General features: G+C 35.2%; 1 protein-coding gene across 3 annotated transcripts in view; it reads right to left on the bottom strand.

The window, feature by feature from the left end:
* Positions 1-27,371, bottom strand: part of UBE2E2 (ubiquitin conjugating enzyme E2 E2) — a 384,658-nt gene that overhangs the window by 343,110 nt on the left and 14,177 nt on the right. For all 3 annotated transcript variants that reach the window (XM_044252543.1, XM_044252545.1, XM_044252544.1), the window contains exon 3: positions 24,266-24,316. In XM_044252543.1, the coding sequence (XP_044108478.1) occupies positions 24,266-24,316 (51 nt within the window). The remainder of the gene's footprint in view (positions 1-24,265; positions 24,317-27,371) is intronic.

The raw sequence follows: 27,371 nt of genomic DNA, 5'->3' as shown, positions 1-27,371 counted from the left end.
GGGTTCTGGTGATAGAGCCCCGCATCGGGCTCTCTGCTCCGCAGGAAACCTGCTTTCTCCCCTCTCTCTCTCTGCCTGCCTCTCTGCCTACTTGTGATTTCTCTCTGTCAAATAAATAAAATCTTTAAGAAAAAAAAAAAAAAAAAAAAAACAACTAGAAGAGTGTCCTCTGAAGGTTTTCTTTGCAGTTCCCTTTGTTTAAACTTCAATAGTTATTTGATCTTCTTTATATTTCTATTCAGTGATAACTATTTTCAAGCAAAGCAGTTATGGCAAGTTATAAGAAACTTGGAGGTTTTAATTGCTTTTATTAACCAATTTATTAGCCTAATAACACTTTAATGGCAATAATTCAATTTTTCTCAGAAAGACTTGCAAGTTAGTACAATGTACTGCTTCACTCCTCAATATGATAATTATCCTTGATATCCACCTGCAAAGCGCTCCATAGTGTCAAGAGAATGAAATGATCACCTTCTAAATCATAAAGAACCTAGTAAAATGGTGAAGGCTGTCATTCCATCACATTTGTATTCACAAGCAAAGAGTGTAGAAACAATTTCAAACACATTTCCATAAACTCAACAAACAGTCTTTCTGTTTCAGTATACATCTGTCTTGGTGGGCTACTCAACACTGTACTTCAAAATACAAGGTAAAAGGATGTTGTTACTCTAACCTCACCTAAAGAATAAAGCTTGATGTAGACTAAGGCTCTACAACAGATCTTTATTTGTATAAGAATAATATCCAATCATGTTTTTTAAAAAACAATTTAAAAAAAACCATCAGACTGGGGGAGAAGCATGAATGAAAGAGAAAATAAGGGAGGCTTAAAGAGTACTAATAATGTCCAGTTGTCAATAAAATGCAATATATTAAACACTTAGATGATCAGTGCCTTTAGTATACCAACTATCTAATGGGAGAGAATAGACAATACTCAAAATTGTAAGTAAATGTTAGGTGTTTAGTGCTGTGGGAAGAGAGTAAAAATGATTGGCGTACTGAGATAACTCTACCAGAGTAGGCTCACTGAGGGGACATTTCAGGTCAGAGACTAAGTCATGCAGCTATTCAAAGGAAGAGCAATCCAAGCAGAGGAAATCACCACTATCAAGACCATGAGGTGAAAGCATGTTTGGTATGTTAGAAGAATAGGAAAGAGACCAATGTAGCAGGAGCAGAGTAATCAAGAGAATGTAAGCTGAGGTCAGGGAAATAAAGAGGGACCTGATCACTTACTGTTTCACAGGTCATTGTAATGGGAATCCAAGGAATAATATGAACTGACTTTCATTTTAAAAGGATCATTCTGTCATACTAAGATTATAGAGAAGGAAGGACAGAAGCAGAAAGACCCACTGGGAAGCTGTAACAATTCATTCAGGCAAGAAATGAAGATGGCTTGGACCAGAATAGTAACAATGGAGGAAGTGAGAAGTGGTTAGCCTCTATGTGTACTTTGAAAGTAGGTTAAAAGGCTTTGCTGATATAATGGATGCAGAGTGAGAGAGAAAGAAAGGATGAATGAGAATCAAGGATGACCCCAAGATCTTGAGCCTAAACGGAAACATGGATTTGCTATTAACTGAGCAACAAAGATTGTGGATGAAGCAGATTCGTTAGAGGGAACAAGGAGTTAAGTTTTGGATTTGTTACTTGAGAGGTGTCAATTAAATATTCAAATAGAATGTTCAGCAGGGGGCACCTGGATGCCTCAGCTGGTTAAGCAACTGCCTTCGGCTCAGGTCATGATCCCAGAGTCCTGGGACTGAGTCCTGCACTGGGCTCCCAGCTCCGCGGGGAGTCTGCTTCTCCCTCTGACCTTCCTCTCATGCTCTCTCTCATTGTCTCTCTCAACTAAATAAATAAAATCTTAAAAAAAAAAAAAAAGAATGTTCAGTAGCTGCTCATCATATTTCAGTAATAGTGTTTATTTTATGGACAGGTAATCAAACAAAATTTAAACAATAAAATTAAATCTTAATTGTTAATATCTATTTGACTAATCAATATAATAAACTTTCACTATTATTAATCTTCATTTAATATATAGGGGCGCCTGGGTGGCTCAGCCAGTTAAACTTCTGCCTTCAGCTCAGGTTATGATCCCAGGGTCCTGGGATGGAGCTCCACATGAGGGTCCCTAGTCGGCAGGGAACTTCTTCTCACTCTGCCCCTCCCACTCTCTCAAATAAAAATTTGTGCTTTCTCTCTCTCTTAAATAAAAATTTTAGGAAAAAAAAAAAAATATATATATATAAAATAATGCTTTACCATTTAAAGGCCATAAAACGCTACCAAAAAAACAAACAAACAAACCTCAGTAAATACTAACATACTCCAACAGAATTATAATTTCATTCCATAGTCAGTTAAAAGTGAATATGGGCAAACAGAAAATACTTAGGCTACCCAGTAAGCTTAAATAATCACAGCTCAACAACACAGAGGTTTTAACTCACCCCTACAGCAGATGTATAATGCTTAGAGGTGAAAATGCCAAAAGATTCTGTCAAATTCCATCTGTAGTTTTCACTGCAGACATAGTAAATCCTGCAGATTCATAATGGCATTGTAAATATTGCTACTGTGCACCACAAAAACAAAACTATTTAATGACAGGTTTTCTCTCTTAACAGAATTATGGGATCATTACCATTTATAAAGGATAACATGGTAAAACTGGGACAGAGTATTTACAGTTAACGTTAGCACACTGCTATGCAGTTACATACTGTCATACACCAAGTATTACCTAAGTCAGCTGTTTACCTAGAAAGATTTAAAAAATTATTTTAATTGGCTACTGTATGCACATAGCTTTAAAACAAATCAAAAATCAATTAAGCCCTAAAGAACTGCTAAGCTAAATAATTAAAACTTAGATAAACAGGAGAAGGTAAGACTTCTTGGAGGTAAGACTATCAATGGAATAAATAAAAAATGGGTTCTCTTAAGCCACCCCACACCCCCATTCAATTTATTTGATCAGCATTTCTTGTTATAAAAATGTTTTCATTTTGCTAAGTGAAAGAATAAAAAGGCCACAACTTGTATGATTCCATTTATAAGAAATGTCCAGAATAGACACATCAATGGAGACACAAAGTCAATCAGTAGTTGTCAGGAGCTGGTGGTAAAAGAGATTGGGAAATGACTGCTACCAAGTACAGGGTTTCTTTTTGGAATGATGAAAATGTCCCGGAAATAACAGTGGTGATGGTTGCACACCTCTGTAAATACACTAAAACCATTAATTTACACACTTTAATAGGGTCTATTTTATACTATTTTAATCATAATCATATGAAAGCCTAAAGTCTTTTATAGTACATTAAAAGCACTTCCTACACACTTCAATAACTCAACAGTTCTATATTAATCACTATATCACAGTATCATAAATGAAGTTCAAGATGAGATCCTAAACTAGTAAGAAAATTTTAAACTCCATATACTGTTTCAGAAACACATTTTAAAAACACATTTTATAAATGATAAAATACAAATTTTGTAAATATAAAGGGATACATTTCAGGTGTTCAATGAATTCAGTCATGCAGAACACTTCATCTTCCAAAAAACATACAATTGGATAATTCTCCATCTTACTGAAAATGTTTTCTTTTTCTTATTGAAGTACTTCAATAAGCCTACGTACTAGCTTTTAAAAACAGTCTTTTCCCCTGATATGGTCTGCCCTTAACCATTTAAGATTATATAACTCTTTATATTTATGCTATGCTTTAGCATTTTGGGAGCTTTCATATATATATATATATATACACACACACACATATACATACTTGATCCTTTTATCATCTTATGAAGTTGGTGGAGTAAATTCAGTATAGATAAGAGACTTGTTCAGTTTCTTCTCAGTAGCAGATCTCAGACTAAAATTCAGAGGTTCTGACTCCAATGAAAAGGTGCTCAGCAGGGGTGCACGAGTGGCTCCTTGAGTTAAAGTGGCTGATTCTTGATTTTGGTTCAGGTCATGATCTCAGGATCCTGGGATGGAGCCCTGAATAGGACTTTGCACTCAGCAAGGAATATGCTTCAGGATTTTCTCTAACTCCCTCTGCCCCCACATAAACCCCCAACCAGCTTGCACGTTCATGCATTCTGTCTTTCAAATAAATAAATAAATGTTTAAAAAAAGAGGAAAAGGTGCTCAGCAGGTTTTAGTGAATAAGGAAGACTGCTGTATGAATTATTTACTACTTACATCATACTTCCATTATATACCAACTGATATGTTTATCAATTTATCTAATTGAGTCAACCTTACTTTAACAATTAAGATTTTTAAGCTTCTAGTCAAGAGGCCGTACCTTACACTTATTCTATGTCACTATAGCACCGAGCACCTGTAAATGAATTGGCTAAAATACCAAATTATCCATGAACACAAAATATATTCATGGTTGTTGACCTGTATCATCGGGAAAGACAAACTAAACTAGAAAATAATCCCTCAAAATTTTAATCTTAAAATTATCCTCCCCCAGGGACTTGTATGAGAGCTTACAACCAAACTTAAGCTCATATTATAAAGAAAAAATTAATAAATACATTGTATAGAAAAATTTTTAGCTTAAGCAGGAGCTCATACATTTCAAAACTGACTACTCTCTCCTAAACTATTGACGGTGGTAGGCCCTGTTGTAAGATATAAGACCTAAAACAGGGGGCGCCTGGGTGGTTCAGTCAGTTAAGCGGCTACCTTCGGCTCAGGTCATGATCCCAGGGTCCTGGGATCAAACCCTGCATCAGGCTCCCTGCTCAGGGGGAGACTGCTTCTCCCTCTCCCTCTGCCTGCTGCTCTGCCTACTTGTACTCTCTACCTCTCTGTCAAATAAATAAATAAAATCTTAAAAAAAAAAAAAAAGACCTAGAACAATGTACCGATCTGTGAGAATGAGCAAAGTTACATTAGGAAAGAAAGATATTTTAGCTGACAATAAGCACAACCCCAATTAATGAGTTTTGCAAACATGAAAAGCTGAGTTAATTTAGTGATACAATAGTCAGTGAAACCTCCTAATGAATTTTCTAATTGTTTTCCTTTTATTGACATTAACCCATTAACTGATGAGACTTCTACATACTGGTGAAAATGGAAAACCTTCATCAAGAGATATTGACAACCAAGCAATCTAGGGTCACACACAAGATATAGACATGTATGCTTAGCTTTTTAAAGAAAAATAAAACATTCACCAGTTCTCTGCCCTAGTAACTGCATAAAAATATTTGAATGCTTATTATATGCAATATACCATATTGAGAAGGTAATGAATTAGGTCTGCCATATACCTTCACCATCCTAAAAACAAGTGAAGGAAGTAAATGCATATAACCCTTATAAATATAGTAACTACATCAATATCTAGCAATTATTGACCCCTTGTGCACCAGGCACGACTTTTGAGTATCTTATATATGTTAACTCATAATTCTTACACTAAGCTCTGCAATTTTACAGATGAAGAAAGGCAGAAAGAAGTTATATAACTAGACCAAAAAGTGTGTGCGTGTAGATACATCCTGAATACAACACATTAAGAAGTTTATACACCATGACCAAGTGGGACTTAACCCTGGGATGCAATGACAATTCAACATACTCAAATCAATAAATATGATACACGACAGAATGAAAGATAAAAATCCTATGCACACATATATATGTAACCTAGGCAGTCTCTCCAGAAGAAACCACTATGCAATACTGCCTCTTTGACTCAGAGCAGCAGCTGCTATGGGTACACTGAGAGTAGAGAAAATAATAGAACAGAGGTGATATTTGAGCTAGGCGTTGAAGTCCAAATGAAATGAAGAAAAGGCTATGCTTAAGCACATGTGTAGGGAAAGGTTTTCCAAGTCTGCTACTTCTCTTTGGCCTTTGCACACAAAGAACACAGGGAGGATTGGTGACAGACAGGCAGTCCATATATTCACAGGAAATGTTTGAGAGCACACTTAAGTCAACCCTGGCTTTAAGAGTAGCCTTTGCTGTTCTCCAAGTATAATATGCCTAACAGCTCTTTCTCCCTGGCAAAAATGAAGAGTGTATTCTGATCACACTTCTGTGTTCAAAGGGATAGGAGCTAGAAACAATAAACTGCCATACTGTCAGCAATGACTTCTCTAATGAGAATACACTAGATGAAGAGAAAGACAATAATGACACACACACAACTGGCTGTGTTCAGTCCACAGTCATAGTCCAGCCATGAGTTCTCAAGTGTTCCTAATTAACCTGCCCCTGAGCCTGACAAGACAATATTCAGGTGGGCAGAACCCTGCTTCCCCAGGGGAAAGCCTTCCCTCTTGAGCTCAATTAAAGAGTCTAGTTGAATAGGTAATATGAACAATCTTGGAAAATTACAAAAGAAATTACAGTTGGCCTTGAACAATACGGGTTTGAAGTGCCCAGGTCCACTTACAAGATGAGCATTTTTTATAAATACAGCACATTTTGTTTTTTATTTTCTTAATATTTTCTTTTTTCTAGTTTACTGTAAGAACACAGACTATAATACATATAACATAAAAATATGTGTCAAACAACTGTTTATGCTATCAGTAAAGTTTCTGGTCAACAGTAGGCTATTAGTAGTTAAGTTCTGGGGGAGTCAAAAGTTGTATGCAGATTTTCAACAGTGGAGGAGCTCAGGGGGATTTGATGACCCTAAATCCCGCATTATTCCCGAGTCAATTGTGCTCTTGAAATTTCAATGCAACTTGATAATCTTTATTCATTTATTATTGTCCTGGTGAGAAGAGTAAGTAATTATAATCTTATTCCAGTTTTTATTCACTTGAAAATTTTACTCATGACCAATTTCAGACCTACTAAGAATTGAGTCCTCTCCCCCTGGTTTTCCTTCTACTCCCTAAATGACAAACTCCTTCTGTCTCCTTCCTCTTTATTTGTCTCTAAAGGCTATGGTTTCAAACGGCTTGGTCTTGTGTTCTCTTCTTTTACCATACCCTTTCTTTACATATATTCATCAATTTCTGTGGACTTAAGTACCTTTAAGATGACAACTTCAAATTGATAGTTTCAACTCTCCAGTGCATGTTCAACTGCCTATCTGGCAACTTCATTTGGATGTCTCATATTTTACAATTAACATATCCAAAACAGAACTTTTTTTTTTTCTAAGTAAAAATGACCATGGTATAATTCTCATATTGGTAGATACATATCTTTGCTATATTAAAGACAAAAAATAATTACTTTAAATTTTCAGACTAAAATGAACTCTCCCATAAATCAGCAACTTATCTATTTCACTTTATTTTTTCTCCATGCCCAGGCAAACAATTCAAGAGAATATTATAAATACTAATTTGTGCTTTGATAAACCTTGACAGATGCTTTGCCTAATTAAAGTGAACTCTGTGTCTTTTGTTCAGATTAAGTTTAGTACTTTTTTCATATTCCATGAAATATTATTTCAATAGGGAGCTAATCAAATCTATACCAGTCTAAAACCAGTAAAAAGGTCCTCAGGGTAGGGACGAAGGTGGGGTAGGGGAGCATCCAACGTGGCATCTAGAGAGAGGCGCTGGGCATTGTCTTGGAAGTACTGAGAGTAGGACCAAGCAGAGTAGGAACCAAACAAGGGTAGGGTAGGAAAGGCACTGCCTGGCCGGCTGAGCCTGTCCGCCTATCCCTACAAACCAGGCAGAGACTCCAAAGACTACTCATGCGACCATCTGCACCAAAGGAAGTCGAAACCTAATCCGGACTCCCTATGAACAAGTCCAAATCTTCACAGTGCTATCCATAGTTCCTGAGAAGAGCCAGCTCTCGGCACAGTATTACAGTCACATTGCCCTGGTGACACAGCAGCATCTGCAGATCATGTTACTTCAGACTCTTGATCTTGTCTGCCAAACCACTCCCACCAAGAATCTTCCCCCATTTCAGAATGGGCACCACCATTTCCCCAACGACTAGAACCTGATAAATTCTCCCTTTCCTCTAACATCCCCCGCCAACTCTGTCATCTATCTGTCAATTCTCTTTTAAAAAATATACCTCCAATCTCCCTCTTCACATCCTTACTGCTACCACCCTAAACCAGAATACCGCCCTCTCTTACCTGGATGACTATCACCTCCGATCTTACACCCTGCTCTTCCAGTCTCAAGCCAGAACAATCTTTATAACAGCCAAACTCTACTGGATTTGGCCCCAGCCTCATTTTTCAATATTGTGCCACAGCCTTCCTCTGCCCACTCCCCACTGTCCTTCAATTCAACCAACCAGACTTCTTCCACTTCCCTGAACACCAGAGCACATACCTGCTTTAAAGTCTCCACACATGCAGCTTGGTACACGAAGAGTTCTGCACACCTTAGGCAGTTAGCACTTTTTCTTCATTTACTTCTCAGTTTAGATGACACCTCCTTAGAAAAGCCTTCCAAACCCAAGGTACAAGTAGAACCCCTCTCTAAAACTCATCCTTTGTTTTCTCCATAGCAATTATTGTCTGTATGTCTCTATATCTGTTTTCCCTTTCTGTAAGGCAATTTTAGTTTTTTTTTTTAAATAAAAGTTCCCACCTATCTTCACAGATGAAACATCAAGTCCACAAAGACTATAGATCTCTTTTGTCTTGTTTATAACTGCAACCCCAGTACCCAGCACAACGCTGATCACATAATAGGCCCTTAGAAAACATCTGTTTAATGGAAAATGAATATTAATCTCAAAATATACTCTATTCAGCTTATTTTATTATTCATTTAACCTAGTAATAGTCATTTTCTGAATACACCAGTACCTTACACATTCTTACTCAAGAATGTAATGTTATTGTTTCCCAAGCCCCTATACCATTTTAAGCCTATTCATAGGCTTCCCTGTTAATCTCTGACCAGCTGCTTTTTATCAAACATGGAGGTTACTACTATCCTTGTGACAAATTCTTACCCCTTAACAATGTGGCAAAATGCATTTGTGCTCTATCCTACCCTAATTCTAATAAGCACTTAGAGATGCTTAACCTAAGCTCACAGGGATCAGTACCGCAGTAGACGACCCCTCCTTCCCAAGTCTCCATTAAACTATGGGGTGTCAATCCCAACAGTTTTTGACTTTGTATAACTTATAAAATCCATGTTGTAAAAACATAAATAACAACTTAAACCTGCCTAATCGCTTACCCAAAAAGTGTGCTTATTCAAATAGTCTCTATTTTGTAGATCAGCCAGAATTCTCCAGGTGAATTCCCAGCTAATGGGCCTGTCCATGGAGCTGAGGTAAGTAGGTACATTTACATGTATGGGTCCAAATGAATGTACATGTGTCCAACTGAACATCTATCTCTAACTACCTTCTACATAGAAGACTGAAAGTCTGCTTAACCAAAATTTACCATCTCTGAAATCCACAGTAAGGAGTCCCCAACAGGCTGATAATAGAGCTATACTCAATTTGGCTATGTCCTAACTCCTAATCCCTAACTTTTTTTTCTTTCTTTTTTTTTTTAATTTGCCAGTATTAACTTGTTATTTTTATTATAACATTTCCTAAATGAATATAAACATAATGCCAACAATACATTTCTAGTATTTATAGCTCACAAATAAAAATACTAAAGTAAATACAAACACAATAATGCATCTAATAAATTTTAAATTAATAGTGCTAGCTTCATATTTTGGACAACACTGTTTTGCTGAAACTAAATAAATTTCTTCTATATACCAATATCATGATTAATTCATCTGAGAATGCACACCGAAATGTATACCATGAATATTCTGAAAACAGAATTTTTTTTTTGAAAACAGAATTTTTTAAAAGTTGTTTTTTGTTTTAATTGCAGTATAGTTAACATAGTGTTTTATATGAGCCTCAGATGTACAAAATAGTGATTCAACAACTCCATACATCATTACTCAGTGCTCATCTTAAGTATACTCTTAACACCCTTCATCTATTTCACCCTCCCACCCACCTCCCATTTGAGATGCTTAATTTTAAAGCAGTACCCTCAGTTAAAGTTACTATTTTTTCAACAAGAATATTTTTTACTTGAAGCATACTTCAGAATATATGGTTCTAGTATAAAAAACAGTGCATCAGTAAAAATATACTGTACATCTTCTTCAAGTACACACAGAATACCCTGGTTAAATCACATAAAAAGAACTATCTGGCTGGTTCAGTCAATAGAGCATGTAACGCTTGATTTCAGGGTTGTGAGTTCAAGCCCCTCATTCGGTATAGCATTCACTTTAAAAAAAAAATTTTATATATATACACACACACACACACACACACACTCTCTCTCTCTCTCTCTCTCTCTCAAACTCCTAACTTCTTAAAATGATGGCACCAGGGGAATGAAAGACTATCTCAAGTGCAGAAAATGATGACATTAGAAACCATGTGCAACTCCATTTCTTTATAAAAGAATTATGTCACCAACCAATCCATTAACCCACACCTCTAGTGAGCTCAAAAACCAGATGGACTGTTTAACAGCTTTTCCCTGCTTGCAAGTTGGACACATCTAGCCTACACATAATTCAAAGAAGTAAAATAAATCAATTTTAGCTAATGACCATATGATCATTTTGATAAATACTTACTGTTTCATAACACCTATATTTACATATTTGAGGAGGCTACCCTAAATTTAGTACTTAAAACATTTTGTCCATTATAATATATTCAGAATACTATGTGATTCACATTCAATGGTTTTTAAATACTATGTATTTTCACCTCATTCTACATATTTACTGACTTTCCATTAATACAGACTAAGAACAGAATAAGTCTGCTACATAAATATTAGAAACTACTTCCAATGCTGCATTTGGAGTCTATTTTACCTTTCAGGCAAAGCTAACTTATAATGAGGTTCCGCTGGTATCACAATAACTAAAGCCACCTGGAGATAGTCCAAGGCATTTGGATAGTGCCAGAAGTGACTCACACCCCCTCAGATTTAGAACAAAGTGCATAAGCATTTGTTTCAGTGTATTAAGAAATCATCCAAGGCAAAATATCTATTATAAGAACTCTAAAAATTTCTAAAGCATCTGATAACAACGCAACAGGATAGTAAAAGATAATTACTTTGTCCTCTCTTAAAACCTATCTGCCCTGATGAATGGATAAAGAAGATGTGGTATGTGTACACACACACACACACACACACACTCACACACACAGCAGAATATTACTCAGCCATCAAAAGGAATGAAATCTTGCCATTTGCAACAACATGAATAGAACTAGAGAGTATTATGCTAAGAAAAATAAGTCAATCACAGAAAGACACTTATCATATGACCTCGCTGATACATGGCATTTAAGAAACAAAATAGCTGGGGGCACCTGGGTGGCTCAGAGGGTTAAAGCCTCTGCCTTCGGCTTAGGTCATGATCCCAGGGTTCTGGGATCAAGCCACGCATCGGGCTCTCTGCTCCGCGGGGAGCCTGCTTCCTCCTCTCTCTGCCTGCCTGTCTGCTTACTTGTGATTTCTCTCTGTTAAATAAATAAATAAAATAAAAAAATAAAAAAAAGAAACAAAATAGCTGAAGAAAGGAAAAAATAAAACAAGATGAAACCAGAGAGGGAGACAAACCATAAGAGACTCTTAATCATAGGAAACAAACTGAGGGTTGCTTCAGGGGAGGGTGGTGGAAGGTTGAGGTCACTGGGTGATGTACATTAAGGAAGGCACACGATGTAATGAGCACTGAATATTATATAAGACTGATGAATCACTGACCTCTACCTCTGAAACTAATAACATATTATATGTTAATTAAATTTAAATTTTAAAAATATATATTATTAAAAAATAAAATAAAAATGAACCTTCTTTAGGTGTGCCTGGGTGGCTCAGTGGGTTGAGACTCTGCTTTCAGCTCAGGTCATGATCCCAGGGTCCTGGGATCAAGCCCTGCATCGGGCTCTCTGCTCGGCAGGGAGCCTGCTTCCCCCTCTCTCTCTGCCTACTTGTGATCTCTCACTCTCTGTCAAATAAATAAATAAAATCTTTTAAATAAATAAAATCTTTTTCTAAAAAATGAATCCTCTTTAGTTATTAAACCAAGGATGTATTGTTAGAATTAAGAATTACTATTACTGTATTTCTATAAGGTAATAAAATATTCCTTTGGGGGGGGAAAAAAAAAACTTGTCTGTCCCTTCTCCTACCTCACATCCCAATTATTGGCAAAGGAGGATCATAACACTGTTTAACATCATTTATAAACCAGGCTGTTGCCAGATATTTACTGAGTTGATGCACAAGGGCTTTGCAAAGAAGGGCAAATCTTTCATCTTAGATTGGAGAACATGTTAATTCAAAAAGAACTAACAGAGACTACTCCTATTCCGTCCTGCCTTACCCTACCCAAGGTGGTTAACTCCCAGGCTTCTATAGTTCTACTTTCCCAGATTCTAGGCCATCTTCTGCTGCCCTGGTAGGCTCAGATTAGTACCAGTCCCGATTTGCAGAACCCCTTACTCACTACTTTGCCACCTGAAATCCGAAGACTACTCCATTTGTCTGCTAACTTGAGCCTAATACCATAATGTCAATTGCTGAAAACAATAAGCAGTCTTGCCACTCTTCAGAAACTGTCCTAGCTTCAGGCAAGGATTATCCTCCAGCACTTGCAGCTGAATCTGTCACCTTCTTTCAGTTCACCACTTGGATGCAGGTCTTAGATCATTCTGCTCTGATGCAGAATTTTGCCCTAGCCTATAGACATGAATGACAGTTATCTTTTCATAATATTGGACCAAAATGCTAAAATAAATGTCTCAATCAGTGGTCGTAAGTGAAGCAGGCAGTCCACATGTATGTATAAAGAGCAATGGTAGTTTTTTTAGTGTATTCGCATTTGAAATCTTTAAAATTTTGAATTTTCTTTTTTTTTTTAATCCTAAGATTTACTAGATCATGGAATGTTTATGTTAAAAAAAAAATCCCCAAAAAACACCACAAATTTTCTTCATTAACCCTTATTCAATTTCTAAGAATGAAAATAATACTTTTTCAGAATCAAAGGGAAGAGGGGGAAACCATGAGGATTCCAGTTTGTTACACAGTTTGATAGACTTGAAGGTATGTATATGACCAAATAATTATTCAAGAAATTTGCATTAGATGATTAACTTAATTTTTATTAGTTTATTAAAAGTAATATTTTTATTTCTTGACTATGTCTGAGAAGTGGTGTTTATGAAGTAACATGTAATAATATTAAACTGACGGATATTAATTTATGTCCCTAAACCCCATGCTAGGTTCCTATTTCCTCATGTTCTTCATATGTTGTCCTTCTCTTATAAATTTAAAAGTTATGAGTAAAGAAGAAAATAAAAACCTCACTTACTAATTTAGGTATGGAACTGATAAATAAATAAGCTGTTTTACATATGCCAATAAACTGTGTAAATCACAAGCTACATACTCCAAAAGGACATAAATAAGAGGAAAAATGAGTCACAATCTATAGGTGAAGAGGACAAAGGTGATAAAAATATACTTCATTTGCCTAGGGTCCAGCAACTGAGAAATACCATTCTAGTACTACTTCACATCTGACACCTGAAAAATCCCTCTGAAATAAGCAAACAGATTCATTTCTAATTCCTCCAGAGATTAAGCAGGTATTACCTCATGAAGTCATCTGCTATCTCTTTGGACAGCTCTAACTGAAAATGAAGACTTTCTCTCCAGAAGAAAATGGTTTCCTTCTAATTTAACCAAACAGTGCTAGTTTTACTCCCTATAATCACAAAGAATAAGATTAATCTCTCCTCCATTTTATGGCTCTGAAAACAGTTAAAACACAGCTCTGGTGGCCCCTTAACTTCTCCAGACAAAATAACTCCAGTACTACCTATCAAATGGACTTCATAATCATGGATAAGAATTCTCCATTTTCCTTGTTTGCATTAACTATAATTAAATTCTCTGAGTGCATAAGACATATCCATTCTATCACTGAAATAAGCAATACACTGAACTCTCAGAACTGAATACTAGTCCTGGCTTTCTCACTGAACTGCACATGGGAAGTGCCATTTTCTCTCTGGGCTTGAGAGTGCCAGACCATATGCTTTCCAGTTTCAATATATTACGAATCCATCTAAAAACAATGATTTGCAATATTGCTTTTAGTTTGTTAAAAAGTTAAAAATAAATATTTACCCAATACTTTATAATATTCATAAAGGTCTTTTACTTAACTACAGGCACTACAGTGATGATCTAAAAACAGCAGTATTTAAAAATTCCTGACACTTAGACTATAATGGTGGCTGGTGGGAAGAGAGGAGAGAAGGGGGACAAATACTTATGCAGTATAATTACATAACTACAAGCACAATTTTAAAAAGTCAAAATTTACCTAAAATTGAAATTAAGCATAAATTTAAGCTTGAGAAGTTCTCTAGATCCATGCTGTGTAATACAATAGTCACTAATCACATACAGCTATCTAAATTTAAATTAAGCAAAATTAGGAGTTCGTTTACTAACTGGGGTTAGCCACCTTTCAAGTACTAAACAGCCATATATGGCTAGTAGCCACTGTACTAAACAACACACATACAAAACACTTATATCATAGCAAAAAAGTTCTACTGGAGCAATGCTATTCTAGAAAGATTCACCTGTATCTATTTTGCAAATGGAAGACCTACATAGCAAAGTCTCAAAACACTTGGCCTCTAATGTCAGAAACGCCAAAGCTGAAATCCTAGTTCTGCCACTTACTTGCTGTGTGACCTTGGACAAGTTACTTAATCGCTCTAAGCCTTTCTTCCACCTATAAAGTACTGTCTAAAACTAGTAGATACTCAAAGTTAGTCATAAAGATGAAAAGAGATAATGCTGGCAAAGCATTCTGCACACAGCCCCAAACACTGGAAGCATTCAATTGTTGTCAGTTCCCTAATATAATTATTCACGTATAGGCACAATGAACACCAACTAAATACTAGGATTTGAAATATAGAAACTGAAGAGAGCATTCTTCCAAGTGGGTAAAATAGATAAATCAGTTGTAACATGAAGCATCAGGAGAACTGACAACAGTGTGGTGGGTGTAGGAGAAGGGGAAAGTGCTAGATTCTAGTTGGAAGGAACAGCAGGTGCCACAGCAGGAACCTTGACTCCTGGTGTGAGAGCTATGCCCATTCTTTTGGTCATTTCACATTATTACTATGCTTCATCTTCCATACAGGTCAGAGGTGCAGAGACGCTTTACACTCTAAGGATTGGAATAGAACATGAATTTGAGGGGTGTCTGGGTGGCTCAGTCATTAAACGTCTGCCTTCAGCTCAGGTCATGATCCCAGGGTCCTGGGATCAAGCCCTGCATGGGGTTCCCTGCTCAGTAGGAAGACTGCTTCTCCCTCTCTGACTCCCCGGCCTGTGTTCCCTCCTCTTTCGCTGTCTCTCTCTCTCTGTCAAATAAACAAACAAATAAATGATCTTTAAAAAAAATGAATTTGAGGGACGCCTGGGTGGCTCAGTTGGTTGGACGACTGCCTTCGGCTCAGGGTGTGATCCTGGAGTCCCAGGATCGAGTCCCACATCAGGCTCCCAGCTCCATGGGGAGTCTGCTTCGCTCTCTGACCTTCTCCTCGCTCATGCTCTCTCTCACTGTCTCTCTCTCTCAAATAAATAAATAAAATCTTTAAAAAAAAAATGAATTTGAGCTTACAGCTTTCCTATTATACATCTGAGCAAATGTGCTGCTTCCACACAAATGGGATTTAGCTACACCTTTAAAGCATCCCAAGTCTCTAAAGTAAGCATTCTAAATAAAAAGTTCTAAATGAACAAAAAACAGTAAAAAAAACACACCGTTGACAACATAAATTTAAAAATCAAAATTTCCATTATTCTTAAAATAAAATATACCAACAAAACTATTTTACTTGTTAGTTGCCATAACAGTTGATAAAAGATATTTAAGTTGATGAATGTAATAATCACTGTAAAGAAATGCTTTGAGTGCACTAAAGAATACAGTTTTCAGTACAACTTAAAAGATAAAATAGCAATGCGAATTAAAATATCACATGTAAGAAAGTAATATGACACTTTCTATCTAGGAGCTTAAGTAATAAAGCTGAAATAATAACCAGCTTAAAACTGGGCAAAATAAAATAAGTGATAAAATGTTCTGTTCCTTTTATAAAATATACTCTCAGTGTGATCACTTAACACATGTTTTTTCAGACACATTCTTGTATTGCTCTTAAAACAGCAAAGAATTTTAAAAAAAAAGAAATAAAACTTCAAAGACAGCAAGTAATGGGCAGTAAACTCCCTTTTATCACTCAACATTTTTCTTTATTAAGAAATAAACATTTTTAAATGTATAATTAAAGGCAGATATTTTAAAAATTAACATTTTGAAATAAAGTAAAAAAAAATTTTGGTGATTTTATGAAGATAGTTATGTCTTCCCCAAGCTCCGTTCTGAAGTAAAGGCACATGACAGCAAACAATTAACACCTGAAGTTCCCCAACTGAAGTAACAGCACCTTAAGGTTCTATGTTGGCTATGCCCCAAGCGAAGTCAGCCTCAACTAAAGGCAAAAAGAAAACATATATTTTTGGCAGGAAGGAAGAACACCTTTAAAATCATAAGAAGTACAGAAATGAAAACATAAACAAGCTTGAAACTCTTTATGTCAATGGAATATAAGGTAAGACCATGTTTTCTCATTCTCTGTCACACTACACACATACGCAACTCCATGGCTATCCAACCCACAGGTGCTATTCCAAACAATTCTTTAGCTGTTCTAACCGTTTAATGCATCTCAAATATTAAAGATTTTTGTCTTTGTAAATTCTATGCAAAACCACTCAACACTGCAGCAATGGAGTCAAGAACTCCTAGGAGCGAATAAAAATATTCCTCAATTATCTGTACTAAAGAATGGAAAGAGGGATATGAATAATTTAGTATCCTATTTAAGACAGGTTCTCAATTATATTTAAATTTTGTCATGTTAATGACTCCTCAAAAGAGGCATTCCAGCCTTCTGCTAACCAATACACATTTATATCACCTTTCAGTTATTCATAATGTTTATTTATTAATCATCAGCCTCACTCCAAAAAAAGACTGATGTGGCTTAAAAATTTTATGTAGTATAAAAGTACAAAATGAAGATACAGGCCTCAAAAACAGTTGGGGGAAAGAGTAAGAAAATAAAATACAATCAGAGTTGAGATTTCTACAACTACTAAAGTCAAAAAGTAAAGAAGGCTATTAGCTTCTGGGCAACCAAAGTAAAGAGGAAAGCATTATCAGTCTTAGGATTTGCAGAAGTCACAGATATTGGCAGTTTCTGTCAAGAGTATCATCATTCCCCTAGTCTTGGTTCTCAAGCATCTATATGTCTTATCTCTCAATTAATTATTGATTATTAATTAATTATTATTAATAATAATAATTAATTATTAATTAACCAGATTTTTAGGATTAGGAACTATAGTGGATATCTTATTGTAGCCTACAATTGCCCTACCCCAGACCTAATATTAAGCCCTCAATAAATACTAAAACAACTGTGGGGGAAGGTGACATAGAATCAGGCTTACAGGGAAAAACAAATTTCACATTAAAAGTGCAAACATCTGCAAACATTGAGTTAAGAACTGTTAAATGTAAAGAAATTCTTTACTGAGAAAGTGCCAATAATAAGAATACTAACGCTAAGATATACATCCACAAACACACATACAAGGGAGAGTGGTAGAAATCAGTATACTCAAAAAATTCCTTTTCAAAATGCTTTAAAGGCAAACAACTGTCTCATGGAATTCAGAAATTTAAATCAAACATAATACAAATGATATTTTGGATTACCTTGCATGTTGATTTTTTTTTCTTTACTGAACCACAAATGACTATCCACAAATGTAATTTTAAATGCATTTTTCTATCTAGTCACACATGTAAAACAATAAAGGATGGAAGAGTAGAAAACCTGGGTTTAAATCCAAATCAACTAGTTGTACAACTCCGAGCAAGTTACTTAACCCCAGGATTCTCATGGAAGAATTGATAAAACTAAATGACAATCATCTATGAAAACCCCTGAATAGCTAAACACGCCATAAAAGTATTACCACAATAACCAAAAAAGGAAAACAATTAGTGGCAATAATTAGATTTTTGTACTGGAGATTCTTTACAGAGTTCACGCCTATATAACTACTATCCCCAATTTCTATTTTAATGCCTTCCCCTTCGGTCATACAGTTTTAAAAAATAACCCACACAAATACATTTTCCCTACATACTACTTCAGTTACTATGATCTGGAAAATACAATTTCCACTATTAAATGGCTCTCATCAACAGTAGGTGAGACAGTGGTTAGATTTATGTCCAGTCATGGCCTCTCCTTTACTGGGAACAACACCTTAACTAATGATTGAAGACAATGAAAAATTAGAGAACTTAAAGTTTGATTCAAAACTTACTGCAAAGCTATAATAATCAAGATTCTCTGCCAATAAAAGGAAAAGAAAGACTATGTAGTACTGGCTGGCATAAGTATAGACATACAGATCAATGGAATAAAATTTAGAGTTCAGAAATAAACCTTCTCATTTATGATTCACTGATTTTCAACAAAGTTGTCAAGACAATTCAATGGTGTTTTCAGCAAATAGTGCTGACATAACTGGGTATCCACATACAAAAAAAATGAATGTGGACCTTTACCTCATACCATACACAAATGGATCAGGATCAAAATATAAAAGCTAAAACTGAAGAATCCTGAGAAGAAAAATATAAGTGTACATCTTTGTAGTACCAGATTAGTTAATGGTTTCTTAGAAATAACACCACACACACAACAAAAAGAAAAAACTAAATTAGACTACAACAAAAATTAAACTTTGTCCTTCAAAGATCATTATTAACAGGGAAAAAAAAAAAATCCTACCCACAGATTAGGAGAAAATATTTGCGAATCATATGCCTTATACAGGACTTGTATCCAAAAGAAAGAAAGAAAGCTTACAACTCAGCAATAAAAAGACAAATAACAATTTAAAAATGGGCAAAAGATTTTGGGTAAATTGGAAGGGGTGGTGAACCATGAGAGACTATGGACTCTGAAAAACAATCTGAGGGGTTTGAAGTGGCGGAGGGGTGGGAGGTTGGGGTACCAGGTGGTGGGTATTATAGAGGGCACGGCTTGCATGGAGCACTGGGTGTGGTGAAAAAATAATGAATACTGTTTTTCTGAAAATAAATAAATTGGAAAAAAAAATGGGCAAAAGATTTGAATAGACCTTTCTCCAAAGAAGATATAAAAATGGCCAAAAAGCATATGAAAAGATGGTCAACATCATCAGTGTATTCATGAAGATAATACCAGTCAAAACTACAATTTTAGTATATGTGCTGCCGAAGCGAGCATGCCAGTCGAAACTACAATGACATATCACTTCATACCTACTAAAATGGTTATCGTCAAAAAGACAGACAAAAAGAATAACTGCCAAAGTTGTGGAGAAACTGGAACTCCCAAACAATGCTGGTAGGAAGGTAAAATGGTACAGCCCTTTGTAATATAGTATGGTAGTTCCCCAAAAGGTTAAACATAGTTACTCTATGACTCAATTCTACTTGTAGGTATAAACCCCCCAAATGAAAACGTATGTCCACACAAAATCTTATACATTAATGTTCAAAGAAGCATTATTCATAATAGCCAAAAGTGGAAACAACCCAAATGTATATCAACTGATGAACAGATAAATAAAATATAATATATCCACAAAATGGAATAATATTCAGAGACAAAAAGATAAAAAGTACTGATCCACACTACATGGATGAACCTTGAAAACATGCTTCATGAAAGAAGCTAGTCACAAAAGACTACACTTTATATGATTCCATTAATACAAACATCCAGAACAGGCAAATCTGTAAGAGACAGAACAGACTTCTACCTAAGGCTTGGAGTTGGAGAGCTGGGAGGAAATGGGGAAGGAGTAACTGTTAAAGGGTTTGGTGTTATCTTTTTGGGGTGAACAAACTGTTGTAAAATTGACTGTAATCGTTACACAACTCTATGAATATAGTAAAAGCCACTGAATTTTAAACTTTAATTTACATCTCAGTAAAGCCAATTAGTTTTTTTAAATAAAAGTAAAGCAGAGCCTGTGTTCAATGAGTAGATCATTGAAACAGCAATAAAAAGTGAAAACTGCTAGGATAACTGAACTACATCCTCTTCTTTTAGTATTTCCTGATTATACTTCTCAATTATTAAATCATAAGTCCAAATCCAAATGAGTCATTTTATCATGGTCTCTACTTCAAAAAGTAGTAAGGATCTCTGTCATTTCCATTCTCATGCAGTTAATACAAACTTGGACAGTACCAGATCATGACAAAATTTGCATTTAGTTTCCCTATAATACAAAAGAACAAGTTTGGATGGCAAAAGTTTTAATTTTAATTTGGAGATTTTTCTAGCTAACTCCCAGTTTCCCACTACCATCAAGGAAACAGAAATGAACATACCAGCACATTTATAGATTCAAGATCTGTGCTTTTGACAATTTGTGAAGAATCCTGATAGTCACGACATAGAGTCCTTTACAACAGGCAGCAATTTTACCTATTAGGGCTCTGTAGGGATATGACATGAATTTTCTTGGCTCCATCCACCTAAGCTGGTGTGCAACTCAGCTGGCAATATGAAAACATTTATGGATCTGAAGAGGACTCAGAAAAGAGCCTTTGCAAATGTCACGGGTCAATTATATTATCCACCATAAGAGTTGAAACCAAGCAAAATATACTCTACTACTTACAGGAAATATTCTAAATATACAACCAAATTTCACCCAAACTATATATAATTTTCTATGCCAATGGCCCTACAGACCCTATGATTTTATGAACAGAAACTTTTTTCTAGATATAAAGTTTTGTTTTTAAACATAAACTCAGATTGTAATGAAAAAAAAAAGGTAATTGAATCCAGTTTTTTAAAAGCTGTATAATTTCATTTTTACCTTAAAGACAACAGAAAAAGTGAAAAGAAAATTCAAAGATATGGAGGCAAGTGTCTCCCATAAGAAGAAATAATTCAACCTATTATTTTGTGAATGCTCTAAAAATAGTATTTAGGTTCATTCAAAACCTGAAAGAAAAAAACTAAACAATACCACAGCAGTTCCCCTAAAAATGCCTTACATAACCATATCTATCTACTCTAAATGATACAATTCAAAAAGACTTCATATTCCCAACATGTCTAAATGACAGACTCACAGAATACTTAACATACATACTAGTTCCTCCCATATAATTCCAAGAATTGTTTAACCAGGCATCACATAAGAGATGCTCCAAAATTCAGAGATGCCATTTCTAACCTGACAAATACACAAAACTGGGCTGTACTAGTCTGTTAAGCTTCCAGAAAATAAGTATAAACCACAATCTAAGTGGAATATGACACACAACCACCCCCACTGAGACAAGAATAACAGATAAAATACCTGTTCCACTCTGTCTAAACAAGTAAACCCAGAGATGTTCCCTCATACATAATCTTATCTGTAATAATGAGCTAACAACTACCCAGGCAACCAAGAGGAAGGATTTTGACAGGCCTGTGTGCTGGTAAAGGTAATACACAAAGAGGGTACTAGGGGAATGTGATTTTGACTCCCTCTATTAGGCAGATAACTTTAATATATTTCTATAAATTAATGCATTACAGTCATTAGGACACACATAAAGGCAGCACAGAACTTTTAAAAACAACAAAAGTACTACTAACTTTGTGCCAAAATAAGTCAAACAAAAATTATGCTCTGATTTCTCTTTCTGAAGATAGTAACCACATTCCCACTGAAATATAGATGGGCAGATTTACTATAAACCACAATCAAATATTTGACACCAAACAATCCAAAAGGCCAAACAGTAATCCACTTAACAATCACACTGACATCTATATTAAGTAGCAAGTACACAGGGCTTGTAGAACTAATCACCACTTCTCAATCAGCCACAACATAGAGGATCCTTTGCTTGCCAAAGGGGAGCACCACATACATGAAGGTGGATATGAGCTTTATCTCTGTCTGGTACAGTTCAATCAACTATTTTGGGATCAAGAAAAAGAGCCAAAGCCACTGAATCACAGACCTGGCTTCTAAAGCAAACTGGTTAACTATCCAATCTTCATTACATTAAATGAATTTCCTTGCAAATTCCCACAAGCAAGCAAATTAACCAAAGTAGGTTATCTTTCTACAATGTTATATATCAATCATATCTCAATAAAACTGGGGGGAATAAACCCTGCAACCAAGCAGGTATCTTTCCTGAAACTTTCTGAAGGGCTTATTATATGTCACATCCACCTTTTAAAACCCTTCATTTATAAAGAGTTTACATAACCAGTAATGATATAATTAACTATGGCTTAATGAAAAAGTAAATCTCCAAATTTCAGACATTAGAAACTTTTCTTTTTTTACTTTAAGTATTTTAATGTAATATTAATTATTAATAATTAATAATATTAATTATTTTAGTTTATTTAAATAATTGCCATTATATAATTCCTTTCCTCACACTTATTTTCATGCATGTTTATAATACACTGGTTTAATCAAGCTAAATTATTATCTGTAATAAGTCAAAACTAAATTAGACTAATGTATTAGAAAAAAATAAATAACAAAGTTGCAATCTAACCATCACATAATATTTTATGTGGATTCCATTTATAAAAAATGAGCCTTAAACAAGCTCATTAAAACAAAGTAGTTTATTTTACCAGTACTTTATAAAATTTAAGCAAATAAGTATATAAGCTAGGTTCATATATTTACCAATTAAGTTGTAAAAATATTACAAAAATAATATATGTGATGAAGCTATTTTTTTAAAAGATTCAAACCATTAAAATGAATACTGTCATAAGAAACAAGAGATTTTAGGTTTCAAACTGGAGATTTTTCAAAACCAATCCATTTCCAAGAACTGGTGACCAAAGCCTAAATGATGATTTGCCATCTGAAAAAGTCTTTGATGCAACAGTCTTAAGTATGACAAGAAGTCTTACTGTTAAACAGTTTTACTTAACATAGAAATATTTGTTCTATTTGAATAAAACATTCTTTGAATATTATTCCAAGGGCATATACCGTACATGACTTTTGTGTAAAGAACCACATTAGATTCACCACAAACATAAAAAACCTTATTAGAATTTTTCCTATACAAAACAGTTTTCAACTAGCCAAGTATCAAATACCCATCCACAAAATTCTCACTTTCATTAATACATAGAGTTGCTATCTTTGCTTTCACATAAAAATAAGATCAATGAAATCAGAAATCATACCAAACAATAAATTCTACCTGCATTCAATATTAGCAACATATTCCTGTAATCTGTCCTCTTGCCTTCAATCCACAAGACTATACCAATCTAAACTATGAAAACTCCATGTTGGCCTACTTCCAACACTGACCTCATATCAAAATAGAAAGAAATGTTTTATAATAGTCCAACAGCCGATCTTTCAACTATTGCATCAGACCCAAGATATAGTATAAGGTAGGAGGTTATTTTTCTCCTCTTCCTCTATGTACCTGTATATCATAAATCATTTCCAGGGAAACACTATTACTTCTTATAAGTAAACCCTGACCAGAAAATTGAAGAATGTGGTCATAAAGGAGAGAGTTTTAAATTTAACATCGCTGCCTCAAATCACCCATTCTTACTTAGCTACAGCCGAGGACTATAAGAAATAATGAAAACCATGAAAAAACACTATTTAATGTGCTGGTCCTTTTAAAAATCAATTTTCAACAACGTAACAAGTGAATTATCAAATAGCAAATATTTTAGCCACACTATTATTCTATATTAAAGAAATTAAGGCCCCCACACCTATTCCACTGAAAGATAATTATATTTGTTACTCTATAATTTCATTATCTTATTGTTATTGCATTATTCTGTTTGCAACTCCACTATACCTCTACAAATATACTTGATAAGTATTCCATTTCTACACAGAAACAAAAACTGTCTTCCATAGTCATTTAAGTTCAAACTATAATGATGTTTTACCAATCAAACTACAATAACAGTTATACATCAGACCAACGCTCAATTATACCTTGCACAAAAGATACAAATAAATAAAAATCTGTAAGTACTTACCTACAGTTGGGAGGAGGGTCCAACGTAATCTCTGCAAGTTCCTTCTGAATTCTTTAAAATAAAGACAAAGTTATGTTAAAATGTCTTTGTCTTTATTGTCTTAATAGTTCACTAAAATGTTATACTTTAACACAAATATTTCCCATTTGTATGCTTTTTAAAAAATACTAATACTATATAAATCATCATATACAATAATAACCAAACCATAACTTCTGTCATGATTTTGGCAATGCACCTACAAAAGGTAAAAGGATTGGCCGTTAAGAGTACACACACCCTGGGGCGCCTGGGTGGCTCAGTGGGTTAAGCCACTGCCTTCGGCTCAGGTCATGATCTCAGGGTCCTGGGATTGAGTCCTGCATCGGGCTCTCTGCTCAGCAGGGAGCCTGCTTCCTTCTCTCTCTGCCTGCCTCTCCGTCTACTTGTGATTTCTGTCAAATAAATAAATAAAATCTTAAGAAAAAAAAAAAAAAGAGTACACACACCCTGTAGAAGCAACACTAGAAACTTCATCTAACCAGGACACCTGGATGGCTCAGTCAGTTAAGCGTCAAACTCAACTTCTGTTCAAGTCATGATCTCCAGTTTATGAGCTCAAGGCCCATGGCAGGCTCTGCGCTCAGCAGGGAGTCTCCTTCTCTCTCTCTCCTTGTGCCCCTCTGAATGGCTCACCAGCTCTCTCTCTCTCTCTCTAATATAAATCTTTTTTAAAAAGCTTCATTGAACAACTGATAATAACCAAATTTGTAGTTTAAATTAGATACCTTTGCCACATTATTTACAGATCATTCCAACTTCTTATTTAGAACATCCCCACATAAGATGGAAAGTGATTATTAAGATGAATCCAAGCATTCTAAATGATCCAATCAACTGGTGAAGAAAGAATTATCAGGATCTCATTCTAACACCTGAAACTGCTATCCAAATATAAATGGTATTCCTCCCTGAAGTCTCTAGGTTGGAGAAGATTGAGACTTTCCAATCTGACACTATCCCTTTTGCAAGAACTATCCTAATAATATGTGGATAATCATCTTAATGTCATTGCATTGCAAAAAGAACTTTTTAAAAACCTGCTTTTGTGCTCATGTTATTTTTTAACTTTTGATTTTTAACTGCACCTAACCTCATATATATATATATATATATATACACACACACACACATATAAAAGGCTTAACAGTGCTACATTGTTTAATAAGACCAAGCAATGTCTTAACTATCATTAAGCATTATTAAACATAGGCTTTGTCAAAGCAAATACAAAAAAATTCTCAAAACCCCACTTCTTCTCCTTTGCTTTTTAAATATGAGGATTTGCTAACTGGATACCTGCTATTTGGTTAATTACTGTGATAGTGAATGGATGATAGCTGACTAAAGTACCTTAAGAAATAAGAATCTGAACAAAAACATTTACTATCAAACAATTTCATTCCACATTTTTTTCAATACAACAAATGAAAATAAAGAAATAGACACGACTTGTCCAAGAGGATTAGCTACAATTTCCTGAAAGAACTGCATGCTACGAACACAATTTTCACTTTTCTAAGCCATGTGATTCAAGGCTGGGGAAACATTATGAAGCTGAGCAAGACTAGTAAGTTCAAAACCAAGAAAACTTTCATTTTAATTCTGCTCTACCATTAATTGACAGTTCTTGGATAAAAAGACTACTCAAACCTGCATCCTCTCCCTCAGCCTTGGTTTCCTATCTTATAAAATGAAGAGGTTTATTTTCCATACTATAAAATAAAAGGTCAACTAGGATTTGTTTTATCTTTAAAACATATTCCTTCTAATATGGATTCTGTGATGTGTTCAGATGCACATAAAATATATACAGCCCAGGAGCGCCTGGGTAGCTCAGTTAAGCGTCCGATCTTGGATTTGGCTCAGGTCATTATCTCATGGTTCCTGGCATCAAGCCCATGTAGGACTCCATGTTCAGTGGGGAATCGACTTGAAGATTCTCTCCTGGTGCCCCTCCCTCCAACCATACATGGGCTCAGGTGCACAGGCTCACCCTCACTCTCAAATAAATAAATACTTTTTTTAAGTATATACAGCCCATAATTAAATGAGAAATCTCAAAGACCTGATATTGGTGAACACCCTTTATGAATTTCATACAGAAGTAAAAAAAAGTAGGTACTTCAAAACTAAACCAAGTAAGTCCAGATTAATGATAGCAAAATAAGCACACACACATTCACCTCCCACTCCTTCAAGACCCCACTTAGAGCAGGTAGGAAAGCACAGGAAGGCAAAATACTGAAAGTGCAAAAAGGAGTAAGTAGCAAGAGAAGGAAATGAGAATTTCAGTGTATTTTTAGAAGATAAAGTAGACAGGTGTAAACTAAACAGGTTGATACAGCCCAAAGGGGACTGCAGAGTGCTTAAGAATATAATAAAGACACATTATTTAAGGGAGGTGGGGAGAAAGACAACCAGAAATTCCAGAAGAAAAACACCTGTGTTGGGGGCACCTAGGGTCCTGGGATCAAGCCTCGCATGGGCAGGGGGGGAGGGTGAGGGGTGGGCAGGACTTCTGCTCGGGGAGCCTGCTTCCTTCTCTCTCTCTGCCTACTTGTGATAAATAAATAAATAAAATCTTTTTTAAAAAAGAAAGGAAAAGAAAAGAAAAAGAAAACATCTGTGTTAAAAAACCATAGATCAAATATGAAGGAAACTAAAATGTAAAACTATTTTAATGAAGTAACAAATGTTAAGGGGGAAAAAAGAGAGATTGGACCTATCTAGCCTAATGTTATGACCCACTGGGTATTCTAGAGATCATGGTATTGGATTTGTAGGAAATCTAATCGTAAAGTTCTATTTGGTCTTGCACTGAATATTTTGTTATAGTAAATGCACTGGCAATTTATATGTCTTTTGCTTATAAACAACACAAAGAAGATTCACTATAGTCGTGCTATGCAATGTAAATATTACTAACCTTCAAGGTGTAAAATTAAGTGTACCTAACTGAAACCAGTTTGAGAAGATGGAGAAAGAATGAAGGTATTAATATCTCCATTTTACAAAGTAGGGAACCAAGAAATACTGTTGAAAATTGAAAGAATAAGAAATAATG

Source organism: Neovison vison, chromosome 6 (genome assembly GCF_020171115.1).
Source record: "Neovison vison isolate M4711 chromosome 6, ASM_NN_V1, whole genome shotgun sequence".
Classification (NCBI taxonomy): domain Eukaryota; kingdom Metazoa; phylum Chordata; class Mammalia; order Carnivora; family Mustelidae; genus Neogale; species Neogale vison.
The sequence above is the reverse complement of the archived record's forward strand: the minus strand, read 5'-3'. Positions and strand labels throughout refer to the sequence as shown.